Source organism: Malus domestica, chromosome 16, assembly GCF_042453785.1.
Source record: "Malus domestica chromosome 16, GDT2T_hap1".
Classification (NCBI taxonomy): domain Eukaryota; kingdom Viridiplantae; phylum Streptophyta; class Magnoliopsida; order Rosales; family Rosaceae; genus Malus; species Malus domestica.
The window spans coordinates 21,710,000-21,731,341 of NC_091676.1; the positions used below are offsets into that span (position 1 = coordinate 21,710,000).

Here is a 21,342-nt window from a genome sequence, read left to right on the forward strand (position 1 = left end):
CTTGTCTTCAGCCATGATGGACACTTCACTTTACAACTCGTGCACTTCCTCCTGTACAACACAAGGCCAAATACAGGGGGAAAATGATTATGCCATCGTCAAAGTGTCAACTACCACTACGACTATCGCTACCCATTACGAAGTGAACAGCCCATAGCTCCATTGCTATCAGAGAACTACCCTCACTACATCTTTGTAATTCCTACTTGTCATATCAAATCAAGCATAGCACCTAGTGGCCAAACTTCCTAAAGCATCTAACCTTCAGCAAAAAATAAACGGAAAATAAAGCAATGATAAGATGTCAAACAACAGAATACTTTTAGCTTTAACACTACGGCCAAAAAGGTAAATGCTACTAGCAGCTTGTAGACAATTATAAGCACGCCAAATTTAACACCACTCGCAAGCAAAAATTAAATAGGAGCATCTAGTGTGCACTAAAATACTATTTATTATAGGCTACCAAAATAGAAACTGCAAACTACTAGAACTTAAGCAATCCAACCAGTCCCAAAGCATTGTCATCCAACTTGAGCTGTTCTTGCTACTGCCGCTGGTCATGAGAAACCATTACTAGCTCATGCATAAAGAGATACAGATCCATAAAACAGGATGCAATTTCAATTGAAACAGTCATCCATCAAAATTACTGCTGCTGGGATTGTCGTGCCTGAGCACTTCCATACCCACCACCATAACCAACTTGTCCACCATTTGCCTGACCACCATAATTTCCAGAAGCTTGTGATGGATCAGATCTCCAACCAGCATTTCCATAACCAGCATTTCCATTTGAATCGCCATAGCCACTTCCACCGTAGCCACCAGTACTACCTTGCTCCCCACCTGGAGCACCAACATTGTTATTTGGGACACTCCCCGAACGTCCTCCAACAACTCCATATCCAGACGGATTTGCATAGGACACATCCATTCCACTGTACCCACCATAACCATAACCTTGAGTTCCATACCCAGCCGCTGCACTAGGTGATTGACCAGCAGGTGCAGAACCAGGGCCACCACTGCCTGTACCTGCACTGCCACTTGAAACACCCCAAGGAGCAGTATTCCCATAACCCATAGCACCATATCCAGAGGGAGCTTGAGAGCTCCACGCACTTCTAGGGCCACCTGGCGGACCACTAGCATAACTGGCATTTGGGGCATTAGGGTTTCCATATGCAGCAGCTGCTGGCCCTCCATAACCAGTATTGGTACCTCCATAACTTCCATAACTGCCATAGCCAATTCCATTACTGGTAGGACCATACCCGTAACTGGGTGCACTATACCCAGAAGAACCATAAGGTGGAAACCCACCTCCAGCACTCTGGGATTGCATGTACCTATTGGAGTCCATTCGGACATCATATGAATTTGGGTTGCCAGTAGATACCCCATAGCCTTGATAACCACCTCCAGCAGCACCGCCGCCACCTTGACCGCCACCCATGCTACGGCTACCCCCACCGGGGTTGGCATCTTTGGGAAGAGCCCGCTTAACTTCCACTTGCTTACCATTTAAATCATGAAATGTCTTGTGCAAAACCCTATCAACAGCTTCTTCAGTGTCAAATGAAATAAACCCAAAACCACGAGGACGTCCAGTACTTTGGTCATACATTACTACTACATCAGTTACATGGCCAAAAGATTCAAAATACTCACGGAATCCTTCCTCACTAAGAGTGGGGGGCAACCCTCCAACAAATATCTTCTTGGTCCTAACATTTCCCCCACTTCCAGCACTTCTAGTAGGATTAGCATTTCCAACTCTTCCAGTGGTTTGCTGCTCCTCTCTTGATAGGGCCCTCTTAGCCTCAACCTGAAAATTCAAACCAGTGGTTATGCAGCAGAAGTAAAAACACCTTGAGTGTCACGGGTGTGGATCTTAAATAACAAGCAAGAGCCAAAGCAACTTTATAGAAATAATACTCAAAGCTTCAATGGTGTCCATATATCAATGGGTATCATAAGCAACACTGACAAGAAAATATTGTCCATAAGGACCATTTTTTAAATTAGTTACCGACCCAAACATGTGCAGCCAGTACAAAATGGTTAAAAGGTGACTTATAGTGGCATGGCTCATACAAGAACCACTTTAGATATATAAAATGTAGCATCGCTGCAGCAGAACAACTAGGTTAGAAAGTCATATCCTCTTCTGAGGCAAGAAAGATATATCCTCTTTGGAAGCCTAACACACTGAAGTATGGCACATTTCTCTTTCTACACGATTTTCTTTATACGATTGATATGACCATACTAAAAACCTAACTAGCTAAATCTTATACCAAATTGTCCATTGGGCCTAAGTCCGACAGAGGCCTTACTAGTCCTGAACAATCTAGGAGTTTGTCTACAAAATATAATCAGGGTCAATATCATAAGTTATTAAGAGTCATCAAAATTATGTTGTCATATCTTTTCTAATTTTTTTTCCATCTATATTGTCCTCTCTCTTCTCATTTTTATTTAACATCTTTTTAATTTTTATCTTCTTTTCTCTTTAATTCTTCTGATTACTTAAATTCATGCGATCTCCAACCAACTATAACCATAGAAAGCACCCACAGTTATACACGAATCCTTTCTCAGGGATTCACCCTCAGCAACTGAAGAGTGGTACAAGGAGACCACATACAATCCATAAAAAAGTTTCCAGAACTGTTACAAGCTCAAATGTTAGCATCATTATCATTGTGGGATGTAAAACACTTGACATGCAAACCAGTCGTAAATCCTAAACCCTTAACCCAGTCACAGACATAACAAAGAATGATTTCACAGCATGTAAATAAATACACATCCAGACATTTGTTCACAAGAATAACTTATTGCTCACTACTCCAAACCAACAGAAGAACAACAGAACAACATGTATACCATCAGCTTAGAAAAACACATTAGAAGCTACCAATACAAATGTTTTTTACTCTTGCTCCTTGGTATAAATACAGTGAACACAATTAATCAAAGACTAAAGCTCTTAACAAGCAAACGTTATGTTATATTTAGCAGCCAAGCCGTACTTTTACAAATTCAATCAAAGTCTTACTTGCAAACATATTAGCAACCAACAAACCAGAAAAACTGCAACTATACATACTTCAATGTCAAATAAAATAAAGCTGGACACGAGAATGAATACATTCACAACCGGACTAGCAGAATTACAAAACCTAGAAACTAAATCTCAAAAAATCAAATAAAATTAACAATGACCAGCTTAAGCACACTAAAAAAAGAGAGGCCCAATTAGCTTAACACCAAATTAAACAAAAACCCACTAAAAATAAAAAACAAATAAAAAATGAGAATCTGAATCTCACCGTTCTACCATCGATGGTGTGCTTATCCTGAAGAACCCTATCGAGAACAGCAGGATCTACAAAAACCACAAACCCAAAACCCCTGGGGCGGCCGGATACCTTGTCCCTCATGACCACCGTCTGCAAAACGTCGCCGTAGTTGCTGAAGTACTCTTTAAGCTTATCCTCCGAGGTCTCCCATGAAATCCCACCAATAAAAAGCTTTCCCTGATCTGAATCCATGCGGGTTTTCACTTCACTGCCTCTCCTTCTCACTGACTGCGTGTGAGAATGAAAGCTTCGATCTTTATGTAATTTCGGAGGTGTGTTTTTGGATTTTGGGGGTTTGGGATTTGGGAGAGAAAGGAAGGGTTTGTGGCCGACTAGAGAGAGAGAGAGAGAGAGAGAGAGAACGGGGTTCCAGTGTGTATGTATGCTTCGAGATTGGGGGAAGTTTGGGACTTGGTAGATGGAAGTACGCGTTTGGACGGATGAGATTTGCTGCATTGGTTGGTCTGGAAGACTTTGATGTTTTGTACGGTTTGGATTTGATGTAAGTCGAAATCCGCCGGTGAATTGGTTCATTGTCACGTGAGATGCACAGAGAAGACACCTCATTCATAGTAAGTGGGAAAATCGTCACACTAACATGACATCATTTCATTTTCGAATTGTTTATTTTTTTAGCATCATCTAATAATTGTTTTAGAAAAAAAAATTTCAATTAATTTAAAGACTATTTAGTTATTCATATAAATCAAAGAAATTGACAGTTCATCATTTGGATGATGTTTGTTATTGTAATCATTAATTTGTTTTACACAGGTGAATGACTATAAATGTTCTTTAAAGCGAAAAAAAAATTTAAATGATCTTTAGATGATAATAAAGAAACTAAATGATTTTGATTATAATATTTGTAAGCTAAAATAATGTCGAGTTAGAGAGGAAGTATCATCCTCCTCAAAATATAGTTTATGCACCAAAATTAGTTCAATCGCTTCCTGTCCAATGGTTTGTGCTATGAAAGCTAATAAATTAAAATGAAACCACCATGGGGTGGCTTAGTGGTTGGGACAAATTCCAGACCTATGTTCCACACGACACGTCTTGGGTTCAATTTCTGGTGCTTGTGAAGCACGATGATGGCCATGAGAGGCTGAAATGTCTCTATGAGTCTTCTCAGCACCTGGAATGGTGAATGTCGTGGCGACACCACTAGCTGGTCCCCTTTTTAAATATAAAATAATTAAAATGAATTTTAGGTTTTCTTTTGTGAACTTTTAAGGCTATCTCCAACTCAAGGGTGAGAAATTCCAAAATTTGGCTCATATTAGTGCTGGTGAATCGCACGATGGTGACCAAAAGGAGGCAAAAATGCCCCTGTGAGTCTTCATGACCCTTGAAGGGTGAACTGATGTGGCAAAGCCACCAGCTAGTCCCCCTTTTAAAAAGAAAATAATTAAAATGAATTTGATGTTTTATTTTGTGAACTTGTAAGGCTATTTCCAACTCAAGGGTGAGAAATTTCAATATTTAGCCCCATATTTTCAACTATTCAACGATATGTATAAGTTTAGTCAGTTTTTTCCTACAAGGTAAAGGACCTATAATTCCATCCTCAACTTGATAATTTGTTAAACTTTTGTATTTCTTTGATCTTGTTTTCACTAGTAGTTTTGGAATTAGTTTTTGTATAATTTATCTTGTTTTTACGAACATTTTGATATGTAAAAAAATTCAAATTCAAATTCAAAAAAAATTGTTGAGATACTTTTGAGTTAGGCATCATTGGATTCAATATGACAACTATTTTTTACATAATGTGAACTATTTGTTTGGATGTCCTACTGTTTAGATCCAAAATTACACAATTGGCCCGAGCGATCGAGGCCGTTGAGTGAGTGAAGTTCTAACCGTTAGATGGCTTAGTCGGGACAATTTTTAGTTGTTATTAAGGAATAATATTATGATTTTTTTTGTCATGATAATATCCCTTAATAACATATTAAATTATTTAGACTTGGTTTTATCTTAAAATCTAGCTGGTTTGATTTGTAGTCCAAGGCGTTATAGATTTTCTTCCATGCGTCATGCATATGAGTGTGGGTGAGAGACTTTCCATGCAATTTGTGCATGTGTGGAGTGATCAGCTCAAAGACACTTAAAAGGGATTAGCATGTTCTGCATGAATGAGAATGGATGAAGTTGGAACTTGACCAAGCAAAGAGTTGTTGATGATTATCATCGAAAAGTGATAATCATGGTGCCGTCTGAAGGGAAGTATAGTTCGAAATGGACATGGTCTCTTATGGGGCATGCAAAAGATAAGAAATGAGAATAATTAAATGATGATATCTCCAGTGATATTGCAATTTACCTTGCATGCACATGAACATACATGGTGGAAGAAGAAAGTTTGTAGTTACATTGGGAGTCTTTAACTTTGAGTGACTTTGGATTGGATAAGGCAAGGTTTTTGATAGGATTAGTATGCAGAGTCCTCACGTGGTCTCTAATAGCACAAAATAATCACCACTTATCATTCAAGCATGCATGTGGTCTCGATCTCGCAAACAAATTCAGGAGGATGGCAATCCGTGAGGTTATTAAAGATAATATTCTAAGGAATATTATTTTGATTGCTTTGATGCCACAGCAGATAATCTTCAGCATGGCTAGCAAGCAATCAGTACTATAAATACATGAGGTTGTGCAACATTGAAAGCCCTTCCAATAAAACACACAAACTGCCCTGCGCAAACTTTCACTCTACGTGAAACCTCTCAACAACCTTGAGATTTTTTTATTTTCTTTTTTGCCGACACATCTTTAGTTTGGATAAACAGCACTGTGAAGGCAACCGGCGAACATCTTCAGTTTGGATAAACAGAACTGTTGTCGTAGAATTAGCCGACTGCGAAGCACCTTCAGTTTGGATAAACAGCATTGCGTCGAAACCGACTGGTTACCTATCCAAGTCTCGATCGAGACGAATTTTCGAATCCTTATTGGTAGAGGTCATCTCATTAGCCTTCTCAACGAAGTGAGGTGTTACAAGTTACTAGGCTCGGCACATTGAACGCCGAGTTGTTTTATAATAGGATATTCACAAGTAAGTTTTAGAGTTTAGCATTCTGACGGCCGAACCACATTCACCATCAAGACATACATCTATTTTGAGTACTTGTGTCTGTATAGTTTGGTGCCAGTTCGGCATGCTTATACTCTTACGAATATAATCACCGCCACCGAACCCGGCGCGATAATTCATGAACTTCGCAGAACTAGCAGACTTGTCTTCAGGCTCTAGAACCTGAAGGCCGAGACGTGTTCCTTCCTCGGCCGCAGTCACAAGATCAAGAAGTTAGCAGCGCGCTCAACGCAACATCAATAAATTTTACTCCCCGACCGAGCTCGGTTGTCGAGTTGGCACGCCCCGCACACAACCGAAAGACGTAGTTAGCTCATTAGTTACTCGGCATGCGCGCCACGTAGGCTTGGTAGTTTTTAGGGTCAACACCTACATACTAAAAATTTAATATTTTAAGATTTTTTTCTCTTACTTTTCTGATTTCATATCTTCTTTTATCTTATCTTATCTGATTTCCTACATATAAGAAGAAGGAATTCTAGGCAAACACACATCTCCTTCTTAAATCTCATACTTTTGTTTAAGCACTTTCATTTTTCAATGGGTTCAGTCATGAGAAGCGAATTCATATACTAGAAGAATTTGATATAGAAGAAGACAACCATCAAAACGTTGTTGTTGTTGCTCGTCACTAGGCATTGTTGGAGGCTCATGATAAGCGAAACATGGCGGTTTGGTTGCTAGTCATGAAGTTGTTGATCGTGAAAGATAAATTTGGCATGAGAACCTCCTGAACGACTACTTCATTCTCCACCTTACTTTTGGAGCTTCTAAATTCCGTATGCGACATTGATTGGGCTGTAGAAGGGATGCTTATCGTGCACTCCCCCATAGACAATCTATTTGACATATTGCATTTGACACGTAGGGCTCGCCCTTGTCTTGTCTTCACATGATGCAACTACAAGCTAGGGGGCTAGGGGCCCTTAGCCCATTTGCTTCCCTTATCCATCTAAGGGGGTTGCAGACCCAAATTCCCACCCTAAACCCAAAATCCCATTTGGCCCAAATTTTGGGTTTTTTTTTATTTATCTCATCCCCCCTCGAGGCGTTAAAGACAACCTAAAGTCAAGACTATATCTATTTTGAACAATAGGTGAAGGAAGTTAGGGTTCCATCATAATTTCAACATAAATGTGTACACAAATGTTGTCTTCATCAGAAAGAGAATCTTCAGGAGGCAATTGTTTGATTATGATGGTATTAATTAGAGTAAGATTGGGGAGTGTTGAAAGGTCATAAAGCAATTCCACCATTTAAGGAAATAATTGTCCAGGCAATTACGCAATAGGCAAATGATTTTCCCAAACAATTGGTATTAAAAAATTAACAAAAGATGACCCACGTATCTAACATATCAAACAAAAAGAAAAAGATGGCCCACTAGACTATCTTTCTCACGCTTCATCATTTTTAATCTCTCTCTCATCTCTCATTCTTCTCCGACTTCACAAACCTCTGCACCTTTTAACAACCCACCACCGCCTAACTCCAACTCATCATCATTCCTCTTTCAATCCCTCTCATACGATACCAATTGCCTATCCCACCTCCACACTCCCGTCACAACGACATTTTCTCCATATCATCTTTGGCGCCACCATGGCAAATTTTAACAAAATTAGAGTATATGTCATATGAGTGCTCATGGATCTAATCTGGATCCGGTTCAAAGGCTTGCAATTGCCAAAATCTCCAGTTACTTCACTTGGGTCTCTTGAATATTTGTGTTCTTTAGCGTTAATTGCAGTGGCGAAGCATTTTCGTTTGCTGCGCTGTCTGGTTTGATGACGAAGACATTCTGGTCCGTGATGACTATTAACTCTCAAAACTGGTGAGGTTAACAAAGACTATAATGGTCATATGTCAGCCTTTGGTGGGCTCAAGATTTAGGATAGTAACAACTTAACAACAACAACAATGATTAAGTGGTTTACTCCTAAAAATTGGGCTATGTCCATTGAATATCTTAAATATATTGAATGCAATGTTACAAATAGGCTCTCAATGAGCTCCTAGTTCCCGAAGTCAAACATTTTACCGCATTTCCATTTAATGAGCAAAATGCATATATTTGACATGTTAGTCGTCAATTCATTATTTGGCCAACATGTGGCAACGAAGTGACATTTGTGTAGATCCACTTGCATGTTTTCTTGGGACAACACATGCCGAACACCTTGCTCAGCTTTGGAGTTGGTAGGAACCCGCACCCGAGCGCCTTATCTATCAGTTGTTATGTCCCTTCATAGGCTTATGTTCTCTTAAATAGCTGCAACACAACTTGGAATTGACGTCTAAGTAGGCATTGTCGTCTATTCCTAGTTATTCGTGCTGTAAAGCTGTCAGTTCACCAATTTGTCTTTCAACGATCGAAAAGTACTTTGTTGGGAAGCGTTCGGCCTAATCGTTGATAGGAAATCTGGATTGCCGAGCAGTATTCTGTAACACTCGGGACTATCTTCCCAATCCCATCGAGCCTTGGCCATTCCTTGGGCGTGTTAGGATCAGAAAGGACCTTACGTTAATAATGACCTTGACTTCCTCTTCGATGAAGACGACAATGTCGCCTTATTCAACATATCAGATAAAAAATTGAACATAGCTGATGTGAAAACTGGGAGGGAAATGGAGTTTGCAGATGAATAATTTATTGCGTAATTGACTTGATCTTGAATCATACAATGATACACGGCTTTATACAGTAAAGGGAAGGCTACTCTAGGTAAATAAATCCTGATTATTTGTTAATTACATTACGATCCCATAATCACCCTAAATGAATAGTTGACTTATTTTCTTTCCTTTAACATTCCCTCTTAAGTTGGAGTATGGATGTCAATAACACCCAACTTGTGAAGATGCGTTCGAAAGATGGCTTCCCTTGTCGGCTTTGTGAATATGTCGGCAATTTGTTCTCCGGTTTGCACATATGCAGTTTTGATCTCTCCATTTTGAATTCTTTCACGTACTGTATGACAATCCAACTCAATGTGTTTGGTTCGTTCATGATATACTGGATTTTTGCAATTTACAAGGCTGCTTGGTTGTCATAGAGTAGTTTTGCAGGTTCATGATGATTAACCCTCAAATCATGTAACAAATACCTTAGCCAAGTGAGTTCACATGTAGCAGCTGCCATGGACATGTACTCCGCTTCAGCTGAGGACCTAGAAACAATTGCCTACTTCTTGCTTTTCCATGATACAAGTGCTTGTCCAAGGAATACACAGTAACCTGTGACAGATCGTCGTGTAGTTGGACAATGAGCCCAAATTGCATCATAATAGTCGACCAAATTTAATTGGCCATGTGATGGAAAGAGTAATCCTTGACCCAGAGCTGCCTTTAAGTATTGAAGTAACCTATTGACGGCATCGAGATAAGGCTTTCTGGGTGCTGCATGAATTGACTAAGGGTATTAACCGAATACGTGATTTCCGGTCTTGTGATAGTAAGGTAAATCAATTTCCCAACTAACCTGCTATAACGAGTTGGATCCTTGAGAAGGTCATCATCGTTTGGATTCAACTTTAGTTCTGGATCCATAGGAAATTTGGCAGGCTTCACACCAAGTAAACTATTCTCTTCCAATATGTCCAATGTATATTTTCGTTGGCATATTGAAATCCCTGCCTTCGATCGTGAAACTTCAACCCCAAGGAAGTATTTCAATGGGCCAAGGTCTTTAATCCGAAAACAATTACTGAGAAATTTTTTAAGGTCACTGATTGCCTCTTTATTGTTCCCTGTAATGATCATATCATCAATGTATAATAGTATCACTGTAAATGAATTTCCACGGACCTGAGTGAATAATGAATAGTTTGCCCGTGATTGTTGAAGGCCAATGTTTTAGATTGCAGATGAGAACTTGTGAAACCAACTTCTTGAGGTTTGCTTCAGTCCATACAAGGACTTGTTGAGTCGACAAACAACTCATTCCCTTTGTCAACAATAACCAGGTGGAGGAAGCTTGTAGACCTCCTCATGGAGATCCCCATGAAGAAAGGCGTTATGGACATCCATTTGGTGAAGGCTACAATGGCGAACTGCAGCAACCGTTAAGAGACAATGGACGGTGATGAGTTTGGCTACAGGGGCAAAAGTTTCTTTATAATCAATGCTTTCACGTTGAGTGAATCCTTTAGCGACGAGGCAGGCTTTGTACCTTTCAACGGATCCGTCAACTTGATATTTAATTTTGAATATCCATTTACAGCCAATCGGGTGATGGCTAGGAGGAAGAGAAACCATGATCCAAGTGTTGTTGGCTTCAAGAGCATAAATTTCAGCCTGTATAGCTTCAACCCACTACGGGTCTTAACTGACCTGCTCATAAGACACTGGTTCCACCAAATGGGAAATATTGTGTACGAAGTGTTGATAAGCAGAAGACAAATTAGAGTAAGAGACATACAGATGAAGGGGGTACCGCGTACCAGACGTGGCAGGGATATTGCCGGTAGTAAGCAGAGAGACATGGTGTGCTTGATAGTGTTTAAAGTGAATGGGAGGTCGTGTGGTTCGACTAGATTGGCGAAGTGGGGGTTGGGGATTAGAGAGGGTGAGTGGTGATGTTGGTGTGGTAGAGATGAGGGCATCATTAGGTTGTGAGGGTATGGGTTGGTTGTGTGATGAGGGGAATGAATTAGTAGCAGGGTCAAGAGTCGGTGGAGGTATGGGATTGGTGGCTGGAAAATCTGGGAGTGAAGAGGAATGAGGTGTGATTTCAATGGTATGGATGAGATTAAGTGGGATTGAGGAATTGGTGGGATGGATTAGGTCAACAGGTGATGGGGTAATGGTTGGTAGGCCGTGGGAAGTTTGGGATTGAGGTGATAAATGTGGGGTGATGTCATCATGAGGAAGTGGAAAAGTGGGCTCATCAGTTTGAATTTCTGGTGGTGAGGTGGAGAATGGAAAAACATGCTCATGAAAAATTACATCCCGAGATGAGAAAATTTTCTTGGTATTGAGGTCATAAACTCGATAGCCTCTTTGTCCAAGTGGATAGCCAATAAAAACACATTGTTATGCCCGGGAATCAAATTTGTGAGTGGGTATGAGATTGGTTGCATAGCAGAGACACCCAAAAGTTCGAATATGAGAGTAATGAGGTGGCATGCCATGTAATTTTTCATAGGGCGAGGGGTGCGACAACAAGGGGGTAGGAAAATGATTTATAAGGTAACAAGCTGTTTGAAGACTTTCTCCCCAGAATTTTAAAGGAAAATTTGCTTGAAAACGAAGAGCTCGCCCCACATTCAAGAGGTGACGGTGTTTGCGTTCCACAACTCCATTTGGTTGGGGTGTGTGAGGGCAAGAGTGTTGAAAAATAATGCCACAGTCATTTAAAAATGAAGGCATGAAGGTGAATTCTGTCCCATTATCAGCACGTAAGGCCTTAATGGTACAATTAAATTGGGTTTTGACCCAAGAGAAGAATGATTTCAATAAAGATTGTGTCTCAGACTTAAAAGACATAAGATGAATCCATGTGAAACGAGAAAAATCGTCCACAATAGTTAAAAAATATCGTGCCCCAAAATGTGAAGTAACTTTATAAGGCCCCCAAATATCACAATGGATTAAATCAAAAGGTGCAATTGATTTTATTAAACTTAGGGAAAAAAATAAACGAGTTTGTTTCGCTAATGGACAAATATCACAAACATGCTTGGAATCAAAGAATCAAAAAATATTTCTGGGATGGTTTTGGATAAGGCTTAGAGAGGTGCAATGGACGGATGTACTAGGCGGTTGTGCCACAAGCTTGAGGTACGGTTCACGCTATGCAATAGGTGTGGGTTTTGGCTTGGCTTGAGGTAGTATAGCCCATTATATTGCTTGCCCAGGCCAATCATCCTCCTCGTAGCCACGTCCTGTATAACACAAAAATCAGGAAAAATATTACGATACATTCCAATGCTTGAGTGAGTTTGCTAACAGATAACAAATTAACTTTAAACTTTGGTACATGAAGTACTCCATCAATAATCAAATCAGAAGACAATTTGACAGATCCAATTGATTTGATTTCAGTTTGGCTCCCATCTGGTAATCCCACAAAATCATGTTGTGTGTCTGATGTATTATGTGTTGGCAATGATTTTGATATATGATCTGTCGCTCCACTATCCACTATCCACAATCCAATATAATGTTGAATGTGAGTCATGGTGAGTAATATTACAGGTTGGTGTGATTATACATGTAGCATTGGCGAACGATTGGGTATTACCATTTCCTTTTCGGAGCATAGCCATGATCTGATTGTATTCTTCGGTGGTGAATGTGGGTCCCTCAGTAAGCATTGTTTTGACCAGCTGAAGTGGATTTGTCTGTGCATTATGAGCTAATGGTTTCTTGCCTTTTGGCTTCACATTCTTGCCATGAAATTTGTGGTCCACCGGAAAGCCATTCAGGAAAAAACAATCATCTACAAGATGTCCTTTGTCACAGTAGATGCACTTGAGCAGTTTCTTTGAAGACGTCGTTCCCTGAGTGGTGGTGGAATGGCTTGTCTGCATCGCATGATGGTTGCTTAAATTTTCACGCCAAGAGGCTACTTCGACTTGTCTCTCTTGCTGAAGGCCCAAGGCATGGACCTTGCGTGTGTCAGGAAGCGGGCTCATCATCAAGATCGATCCATGAACGGTGGTGTAAGAGTCGTTCAATCTCATAAGGAACTGCATGACTATTTCCTTTTCTTCTCGTTCCGCAAGTTGCTGTAGTCCTTCACAGGTGCAAGTGAGAAGATCGTGGTAGGAGGCTAGTTCATCCCAAAACGCCTTCATCTTGGTGTAATAGGCAGACACAGACTGTTGTCCTTGTCGGTGTTCGACGATTTCTTGTCGAATTTGGTAAATCCTAGAGTCATTACCTTGTGAAAACTTGTCTTTGAGATCATTCCAAATGCCAGCTGCCGTGTCGGTATAGAGAATGCTGCCAGCAATGTCCGAGTGGACTGAATTCACGATCCAAAGCAACACCATGTCATTGCATCGCTTCCATGTAGCGTATTTTGCCTCTGTGGGTTTTGGGGTTGTGATGGATTCATCGATCAACCCGATCTTATTCTTTGCGCTAAGACCAATGCGCATGGCACGCTCCATTGTCCGTAATTATGTCTGTCAAGAGGTTTTTGAGACCAAGATGAGTCCCGGATTATTTAAGTGGTGCAAAGTGAGCGGGTCTAAGATGTCGATTGACACCTCTGTGAATTTCGTCTCACTTTCACCCATCTGGTTTTGTTTGCAGCGGAAGGTGTGGTTGGGTTCCTAGAGGCACCAAGATCGGCGTTCTAATGCCATATGAAAACTGGAAGGGAAATGGAGTTTGCAGATGAATAATTTCTTGCGTAATTGACTTGATCTTGAATCATACAATGATACATGGCTTTATACAGTAAAGGGAAGGCTACTCTTGGTAAATATATCTTGATTGTTTGCTAATTACATTACGATCCTGTAATCACCCTAAATGAATAGTTGACTTATTTTCTTTCCTTTAACAGCTGACGTCACCATAACACAAATCCACTAGGGTACACGGTCGGGCATGAATTGGCTGGGTGGGTAGTGCGGCACAGCTGGGCTCACCAATTGCCTTTGTTTCAGGGCTGGGTTGGAGTAGGATTTTTAAAAAATTTGGGCAATAACTTCCCAATTTCCAATGGGCTGGTGCTGCTCCTAAATCTCCCCCGGAATGGGCAAAGTTGAGAGGTCTTAGATCATAGCAATGCTACCCGGTTTGATCATGAACATTTTCTGTTTGATCATGAACATATTTTATATAAATATACACTTCGCGACACGTGAGTTCAAGTTACTTTTTGGTGCTTGAGGATTAAGACGTGGTGAACTTCTAAGTGTTGGAGGAGACTTGAATAGGAGATCGAAAGTTTAAGATATTGGAGGGAACGTGGTTACTAAGGTTGAGACACGGCCTTAAAAGCTTTCCAATAACATCGATATCACACTTAAATCAACTCCACAAATATGAGCAGATAAGGACCAAAGTAATTTCCTAAGGCATCTAAATTATGTTAGTGTATTGTGCCATAACCAAATTTCACTTTTTTGCTTCTCCGTTTTATCACCACCAGCCTTGAAAGCTTGAACAAATTGTTTTGTCACTATTCACACCACCCACTATAAGATTGAACGAATAATTTGTCATACATCACATGTCATATGATTCGTTGATCAGGACTCAATAATCCATATGCTACTATGTGGTGGTATATAGACGAGCAGTCTCGAGAAGAAAAACATTTTAAGATGTCAAGTAAATTTAGCATCTCTCAATGATCAACCTCCAATAAAGTAGATTCGAATTTTGTACTATACAACGGATTCCTTGTCCAAATTACCAAAGAAACATGACTCCTTCCATAAATTCCCATGAAGCAAAAAGGCAAACAAATAATAAACCAAAAAGCTTTGTTTGTTGTCTCTGCCTCCCTCCTTTATTAAACTCATGCACCCACCACATCCCTTTCATCATCATTCGACTCCCCAACGTTACTATTTTCAAAAACCCTTTGGACTTGGAGCCAAACGGATTTCAAAATTTCCCATGTCCACCGTCACCTCCTAACCCCCTTTTCCTTTTATCTGTGTGCCTATATCAAACCACATTCCTCACTGCTGCAAAAACTAATGAGGAGCTGGTAGCTAGGGGACTTCTACTATGGGGTGTTTTCTTGCCTGTTTCGGTTTCTCTAAGAAGAAAAAGCGGCGAAAACCCGCTACTAAAGCCGCCGGTGGTGACCATGTACATTTCTTTATCTTAACCTCAATCCGTGCTTTCAAGTTTCAGTTTTTGTGTTTTGATGTGTTGGTGTCACAATATTAGCCCAAAGTCGGGATGTTTTATTTTATATTTTATGATGTTGCTGTAGAGACGTGTGAGTTATGTACCACTCGATTCATCTGTCACAATTATTGGTATTGATGGTGCAAAAGAATGTTCGAAATCTGAACTATGCAGGTCAGTTCTTGCTTTTAATCTCCGACTTTGTATTGAGATTTGATCTTTGGAACGAGTATTTTACCGGCATTCATTTTCGTTGAATATTTTGTTGTTTCAGAGACAAGGCAAAGGAGCAGACAAGGTTGAAAACCCGAAAGAAAGTTAGCTTCAATCCGAATGTGCAGACCTATGAGCCTATTGCGACCGATTACCGTTCCTTGGAGAGCTATGAGGAGGAAGACTTGGAAGAAAAGAATGTCAAAAGCCCTTCCACTTCAGCACCTAAAAGGGATTCAACTACATTGAGATTGGGACTGTTTCCCTCAAACTACAGGTACCAAAATGTACGGGACAGCTACGAAGAAGAGGAAGGCGATTCAGATGACAATGATATTGACGTTGATGATGAGGATGACTACTATGATGACGATGAAGAGAGTGATATCGATGAACGACGAACAAGCCGAGAAGGGTTTTCGGAGGAACTATGTTCTGCCTCTAGAAATGGAGAATCGGAGTATCCAAATGCTAGAGATTATAAGTATGTACATTCTGTACTGAGTCCAGTAGAGAATCTCATACAGTGGAAAGCAGCGAAAGCGAAAACAGCAGCACCACAAAAGCACCAAAAGGAGAATATTGCAATATTTCAACAACCCCAGATGCCTTATAGCAGCAGGTCGAATGTTAACCGGTCCACGAAACCTCTACTGCAACAAATCCCAGTTCATGCCAGTCTTTCGAGTTGGTTAAATTCACAAAGTAGTAATTAGTCGGAGGAGACCGGATTGAATCTTGATCATCAATAGTTGCGCAGTTTCTGTAACTGGAAATTAGTACATTGGACAGATTACATTTCATTCATGGCAAAAAAGATAATTTGATACTTGTAAAAGAGGATGTGTTTGTGCATTTGTTTCTGAGTGTCTTGATTCTTGTAAAAGAGGATGTCTGATAGATTTGTGCTCGTATTGGGGGGATTGGTTGTTTGTGTCCAGATTACTGAACAATGGTCTTAGCAAATCTTCCATTCAACGGCGGAGTCAGGAATTTTCGAGGGGGTGGGCTACCTAATTTTGAACCTTACATTTGGAGTATCTTAGTAACGTACGTGAGTTAGTGCCACCACACTAAACAAAACTTAAAATAAGCAGAATAGTAGGGATAAACTTTTTCTCACCCCAAAATGTCCGGGGAACCTTGTACGTAGCTCCGTTCTTGCACCCCCCTTGTGTATCTCTCTCTCTCTCTCTATGTCATGTGGAGAGAGACATAAGAGAATATACAACCGGTTGCAAGACAGAAGCTGGGTGGGCCAAGTTGGTGGGATGAGTTTTAAAATTCACTCGACCAAATAATGCAAGGATGCAGGATGGATGATGTCTTTTCTCCTTTCTGTCAAGTGCTCAAGGAATAGAGAACAGAAGGAACAAACAGAATCGAAGCACGTTTATTTAACATGATATGGTTATCAAAGTATGCTGTGATTCTAATTACATACAAAGTACAAATTATGTATATCGTAAAACAAAATAATTCTCGACTGTGTTTGATATATTACATAATGTGGAAGCCAAATTGCCGTCATCTGTGTCTGCTTTCATCCCCGGAAGATGGTCCACTCAGTTTGCATCTGGTTATAACGGCAGTCATGGAAACCTAACCCAAAAATGGTACTATGCTTTGGTCTCAGGACCTTTGGTCCATCCTTGACACACTGTGCTATAACAGAGGCAGTAAAATTACCCAGCAAACGTATCCTGATAAATGGTGTACCGAATGACATCTACATGATAGTACATATGCAAGAATCTGCATCGTCATCATCAGAATCACTAACATCGCTGCACATGAACAATGATACAGGGTCAGAAACTAGTAAGTCGAAAATAAATGTAACAGTTATTTCATACGGGTGCAAATACCATCATAAATAGTTAATACTCCATTAGTAATTTTTTTTCCAACTTTAACTGGATTACAAGCACATAGGTACGCCATGAGAGACTTCTTACTTCAATCTAGCAAAATGTAGCAAAGCAGAGTGTACATATTTTCATTTGAGCAATCAATAAAAGATGTGCTAAAACAACACTTTGTGATAATTTGTTTTTCCAATTCCTTGAGTGCAGACGTGCATGCACACACACTCACATACTAAGACACCGGTGAGAAGTTACTTCCTATGTGAATTGCAGAGAGTCATTATGTTTATGCAGACAATTGTGCGCTAGATAAAAGGATATTTCAGTATCGATAGCACGAAAATGAAGGTTACCATGTTCATAACAGACCAGAAACATGAAGGTACCCATTCTCAGCAGTTCCATAACAGGCCAAAAAGTTGTGAAGTAACGATTAATCGACTTTACAATCATTTAGGGCAAAAGAAAAAAAGTCAATATATCACGATAAAGTCAAAAAGAACTTGACGTCAAGAGCACATTCAAGCATTTACTCACGCACACCTGCATATCCACACAAATATGGATGTCATCTACTAAAGTATCACATTTCATAGTCAAGATTAGATAATGTGCTAATAGTCATATTAGTCAACCCCGCTCGTGATAAAGACCACTAAAATGCCTATAATTTATTAAATTTAATAAGTCTAACTTAACAGAGGCAGAGACCAAATGCCTCCAACATAATTTCCCGTTATTTAACGACCGCAAAACATTGCTCTAGAATCATGGACCAGAAAACATTGTAAAAAATGACCCAGATCATCAGGAATTTGTAGCCCATGCAAACTTGGCTTAGGCATTTCATCTGCCTGGCCATGTTTGGCAATATTATTCATATACTATACACACACACATAAAACAAAGAAAAACAATTCATCAAATGCCTTGTTTTGTATTAACTTAACTTCACAACAAGAAATCTAGGCAGAGAGGATCAGAGCAGGTGCCTTATATTATGAAGGTAAGATTCTCGATGAGATGAAAGGAGATCTATTCACCTAACTGAATTGACACTGAAAGGGTGAATTACAAGGTTTTGATATTATATGGTATTCATGGGAGGTCTAACCTTTGGCATTGATAACTATTTCTTAAAAGAAAAAGGGAATTGTATTAGCACTCCAAAATAGTAATCTTATAATCATTCCTCCTTTAACATTTCATATTGAGGAGTGCACGATGTCTATTTTGGAGTGCCAATAACAGCTCCCAAACAAAAACTGAACGAAGATTGTGACTTGACAAAGATGGATATAATGGAAACTTTTCCAGAGCTCATTTACAGAAAATTAAACAAAACCTCAAATATTCAACTAACCAAACCTACTATAACGATATAACAATAAACACTCGTTCAGTGTAGTAGAATGGAACCTGAATTTTTCGACTCTTAAAGTCTCATGCCTCAAAATCAAATAGCTTACAAGGGTAGGAAGAGTTGATAATCACTTCAACTCACTTGTGTGGCAATACAAGTCAAGTAATTAACTAATTAGTAGAATCACATGCTAAATTCACTTCTGTAGTCTATCCAAAATGATGCCAAATATCTTTTTTCGAAAAACCATGTAACCGATGCTGTCAGGCAACCAAGCTAAGAAGGACTACAACATTATAAACAAAACGGGTGGCTGCAGGCTTGGACGAGGGCAGATGCCTATAGGGACAACGGAGAAACCCAAACCGCAAAGAAGTGCAGCTGGCTGGTAACGGTAATTACAAAAAGTAAACTAGAAAGCCGGCCCCTGTAAATAGATAATGTTGGATAGCAGAATTGGAAAGTGTCATCACGGACGGAAGGGACAATTAAATAAGAAACCACAACAACAACAACAACAACAAAGCCTTTTCCTACTAAGTGGGGTCGGTTATATGAATCCTAGAATGCCATTGCCCTCGGTTTTGTGTCATGTCCTCTGTTAGATCCAAGTACTCTAAGTCTTTTCTTAGGGTCTCTTCCAAAGTTTTCCTAGGTCTTCCTCTACCCTTTCGGCCCCGAACCTCTGTTCCGTAGTCACATCTTCGAACCGGAGCGTCAGTAGGCCTTCTTTGCACATGTCCAAACCACCGTAACCGATTTTCTCTCATCTTTCCTTCAACTTCGGCTACTCTTACTTTACCTCGGATATCCTCATTCACAATCTTATCCTTCCTCGTGTGCCCACACATCCCATGAAGCATCCTTATCTCCGCTACACCCATTTTGTGTACGTGTTGATGCTTCACCGCCCAACATTCTGTGTCATACAACATCGCTGGCCTTATTGCCGTCCTATAAAATTTTCGCTTGAGCTTCAGTGACGCCAGAATCAAAGTCAATACGAAGAGTATAACAGCGAAGTGAAATTAAGAGACAAAGATATTGGCCAACAGTCAATCAAAATTCCAACAACCAGATCACCAAAAAAAAAAAAAAGAAATTGCAACAATTTGATCAAAGGAATGCACATGTAAGGAGATAGAATTCAGCAAATGCATTACCTTGGTTCGAATTCCAGGACCTCAACAAGCTTATTCCCATTCCTATCATTCCACTGCACTTTTCGCCGAGTCTTATTCGTTTTCCTCGACATGCCCCCTCTCCGAGGAGGCAACAAAGAATTAGACTCACTGTCTTCATCTCCATTAACATTTTCCTCAACTTTCTGAGAGTCTCCGGTATCCGACTTCGTCTCAGTTTTACACCCATTAGCAGTACTGGCATCCTTAGCATCCGTATCCATCAACAAATTCACAGCCCGACCCAACAAAATCGCACCCCAAAACAATCCAAATTCAACCAGAAACCCTTCCAATTTCTGAAATTTATCAAACACCCAGTTGATACAAATCCCTGGTTTGGATAAATTCGCAAAACTAACCCCTGAAGTTCAAATCTTGCAGGTCGTAGCGGACGTGAATCGCCATTTCCGCGAAAAGTCAACGCCCATCCTCGACGCAGGGCTTCGAACAGCAATGGGATGAAATCGAAAAGGCGACGAAATCGAAAGAGAGAAGAAGGAATGCCTGGCAATTATTAAAAACTAGGAAAATATTTCACTGGGAAAATCCTGACATTTTCCAGAGAAAGTGACGGAAAATGTACAGTTTCTTTTTCTTATTAGATCCTCTTGCAGGAATAGGAAAACGTGGTCTAATAATGAATACTCTGAACCGAGAATCACCAAAGTTCAGGGGACCAACAGATTTATGCCTTTAAAATATCATCCAACGGCTCAATTGTTTTAAGTTTTTAAAAGTTATAATAATTTTTTATCATTAAATGAAATTTTAAATATCTAAATCATTTGATCCGGTGAAAATATATTCGGAGAAGATCTCTTCCCCTCTGAACCAACTACTGAAGAATAATACCAGAATTTTTTTTATTATTTATTTTTAAATTAACTAGCTGGGAACTTTGTTAAAGTAATCTAATTTTTTTTAAGATCAGAAAGACTCACAGAAACAAAGCAGTTCAATCATTTTTAGGTTTCCCAAGGTGTCCCCAGGAAAACCCAGGACTAATGCTTCGAGGTACGGTCGTGCGCATATGCGGGGACCTTTCCCAAGAAAGTTTTCTGCATCCATAAGAGCAATTCCACCCCTAAGGACTTTGCGCCAGCACCCAGCGCATTTATCCACTCAAATTAACAGTAACATACTCCAGTGAACAGTAATAGGCCAAGGCATCTCCACCCCTAAAAAAATGCGCTGGCACCTAGTATGCGCTGGCACAAACGATCTCCATCCCTACAAAATGCGCTGGCACCCAGCCCATTTAAGATATTTTTAAATTTTGTCTAAAAGAATAAAAAAATAAAATAGTTTTAATTTCGGATAGGATTTTTAACCAATCTCGTCACGCCACATGTCATTATCTGAACGTACTATTTTGTGAATAGATTTCCGCTAAGATTTTCAACCAATCCCGACACGC

At 39.9% G+C, this 21,342-nt stretch overlaps 4 protein-coding genes across 4 annotated transcripts; 1 reads left to right on the forward strand and 3 right to left on the reverse strand.

The window, feature by feature from the left end:
- Positions 1–302: 302 nt before the first annotated feature.
- LOC103403573 (heterogeneous nuclear ribonucleoprotein 1) lies at positions 303–3,982 on the reverse strand. Its single transcript, XM_008342420.4, has 2 exons — positions 3,342–3,982; positions 303–1,831 (listed from the first exon to the last, which is right to left on the reverse strand). Exons 1-2 carry the CDS (start codon positions 3,936–3,938, stop codon positions 650–652), a joined length of 1,779 nt encoding a protein of 592 aa, XP_008340642.2. The 5' UTR covers positions 3,939–3,982; the 3' UTR covers positions 303–649.
- Positions 3,983–12,315: 8,333 nt separating this feature from the next.
- Positions 12,316–13,592, reverse strand: LOC103403655 (uncharacterized). Its single transcript, XM_070816013.1, has 2 exons — positions 12,719–13,592; positions 12,316–12,359 (listed from the first exon to the last, which is right to left on the reverse strand). The coding sequence occupies exons 1-2, from the start codon at positions 13,590–13,592 to the stop codon at positions 12,316–12,318; spliced, it is 918 nt and encodes a 305-aa protein (XP_070672114.1).
- A 1,386-nt stretch (positions 13,593–14,978) lies between these two features.
- On the forward strand, positions 14,979–16,348 carry LOC103403574 (uncharacterized). The gene is made up of 3 exons (XM_008342421.4): positions 14,979–15,255; positions 15,383–15,471; positions 15,572–16,348. Exons 1-3 carry the CDS (start codon positions 15,172–15,174, stop codon positions 16,224–16,226), a joined length of 828 nt encoding a protein of 275 aa, XP_008340643.3. The 5' UTR covers positions 14,979–15,171; the 3' UTR covers positions 16,227–16,348.
- Positions 16,349–16,879: 531 nt separating this feature from the next.
- Positions 16,880–20,589, reverse strand: LOC103403575 (uncharacterized). Its single transcript, XM_008342422.4, has 2 exons — positions 19,905–20,589; positions 16,880–17,297 (listed from the first exon to the last, which is right to left on the reverse strand). Exons 1-2 carry the CDS (start codon positions 20,144–20,146, stop codon positions 17,240–17,242), a joined length of 300 nt encoding a protein of 99 aa, XP_008340644.3. The 5' UTR covers positions 20,147–20,589; the 3' UTR covers positions 16,880–17,239.
- Between the last annotated feature and the right edge of the window lie 753 nt (positions 20,590–21,342).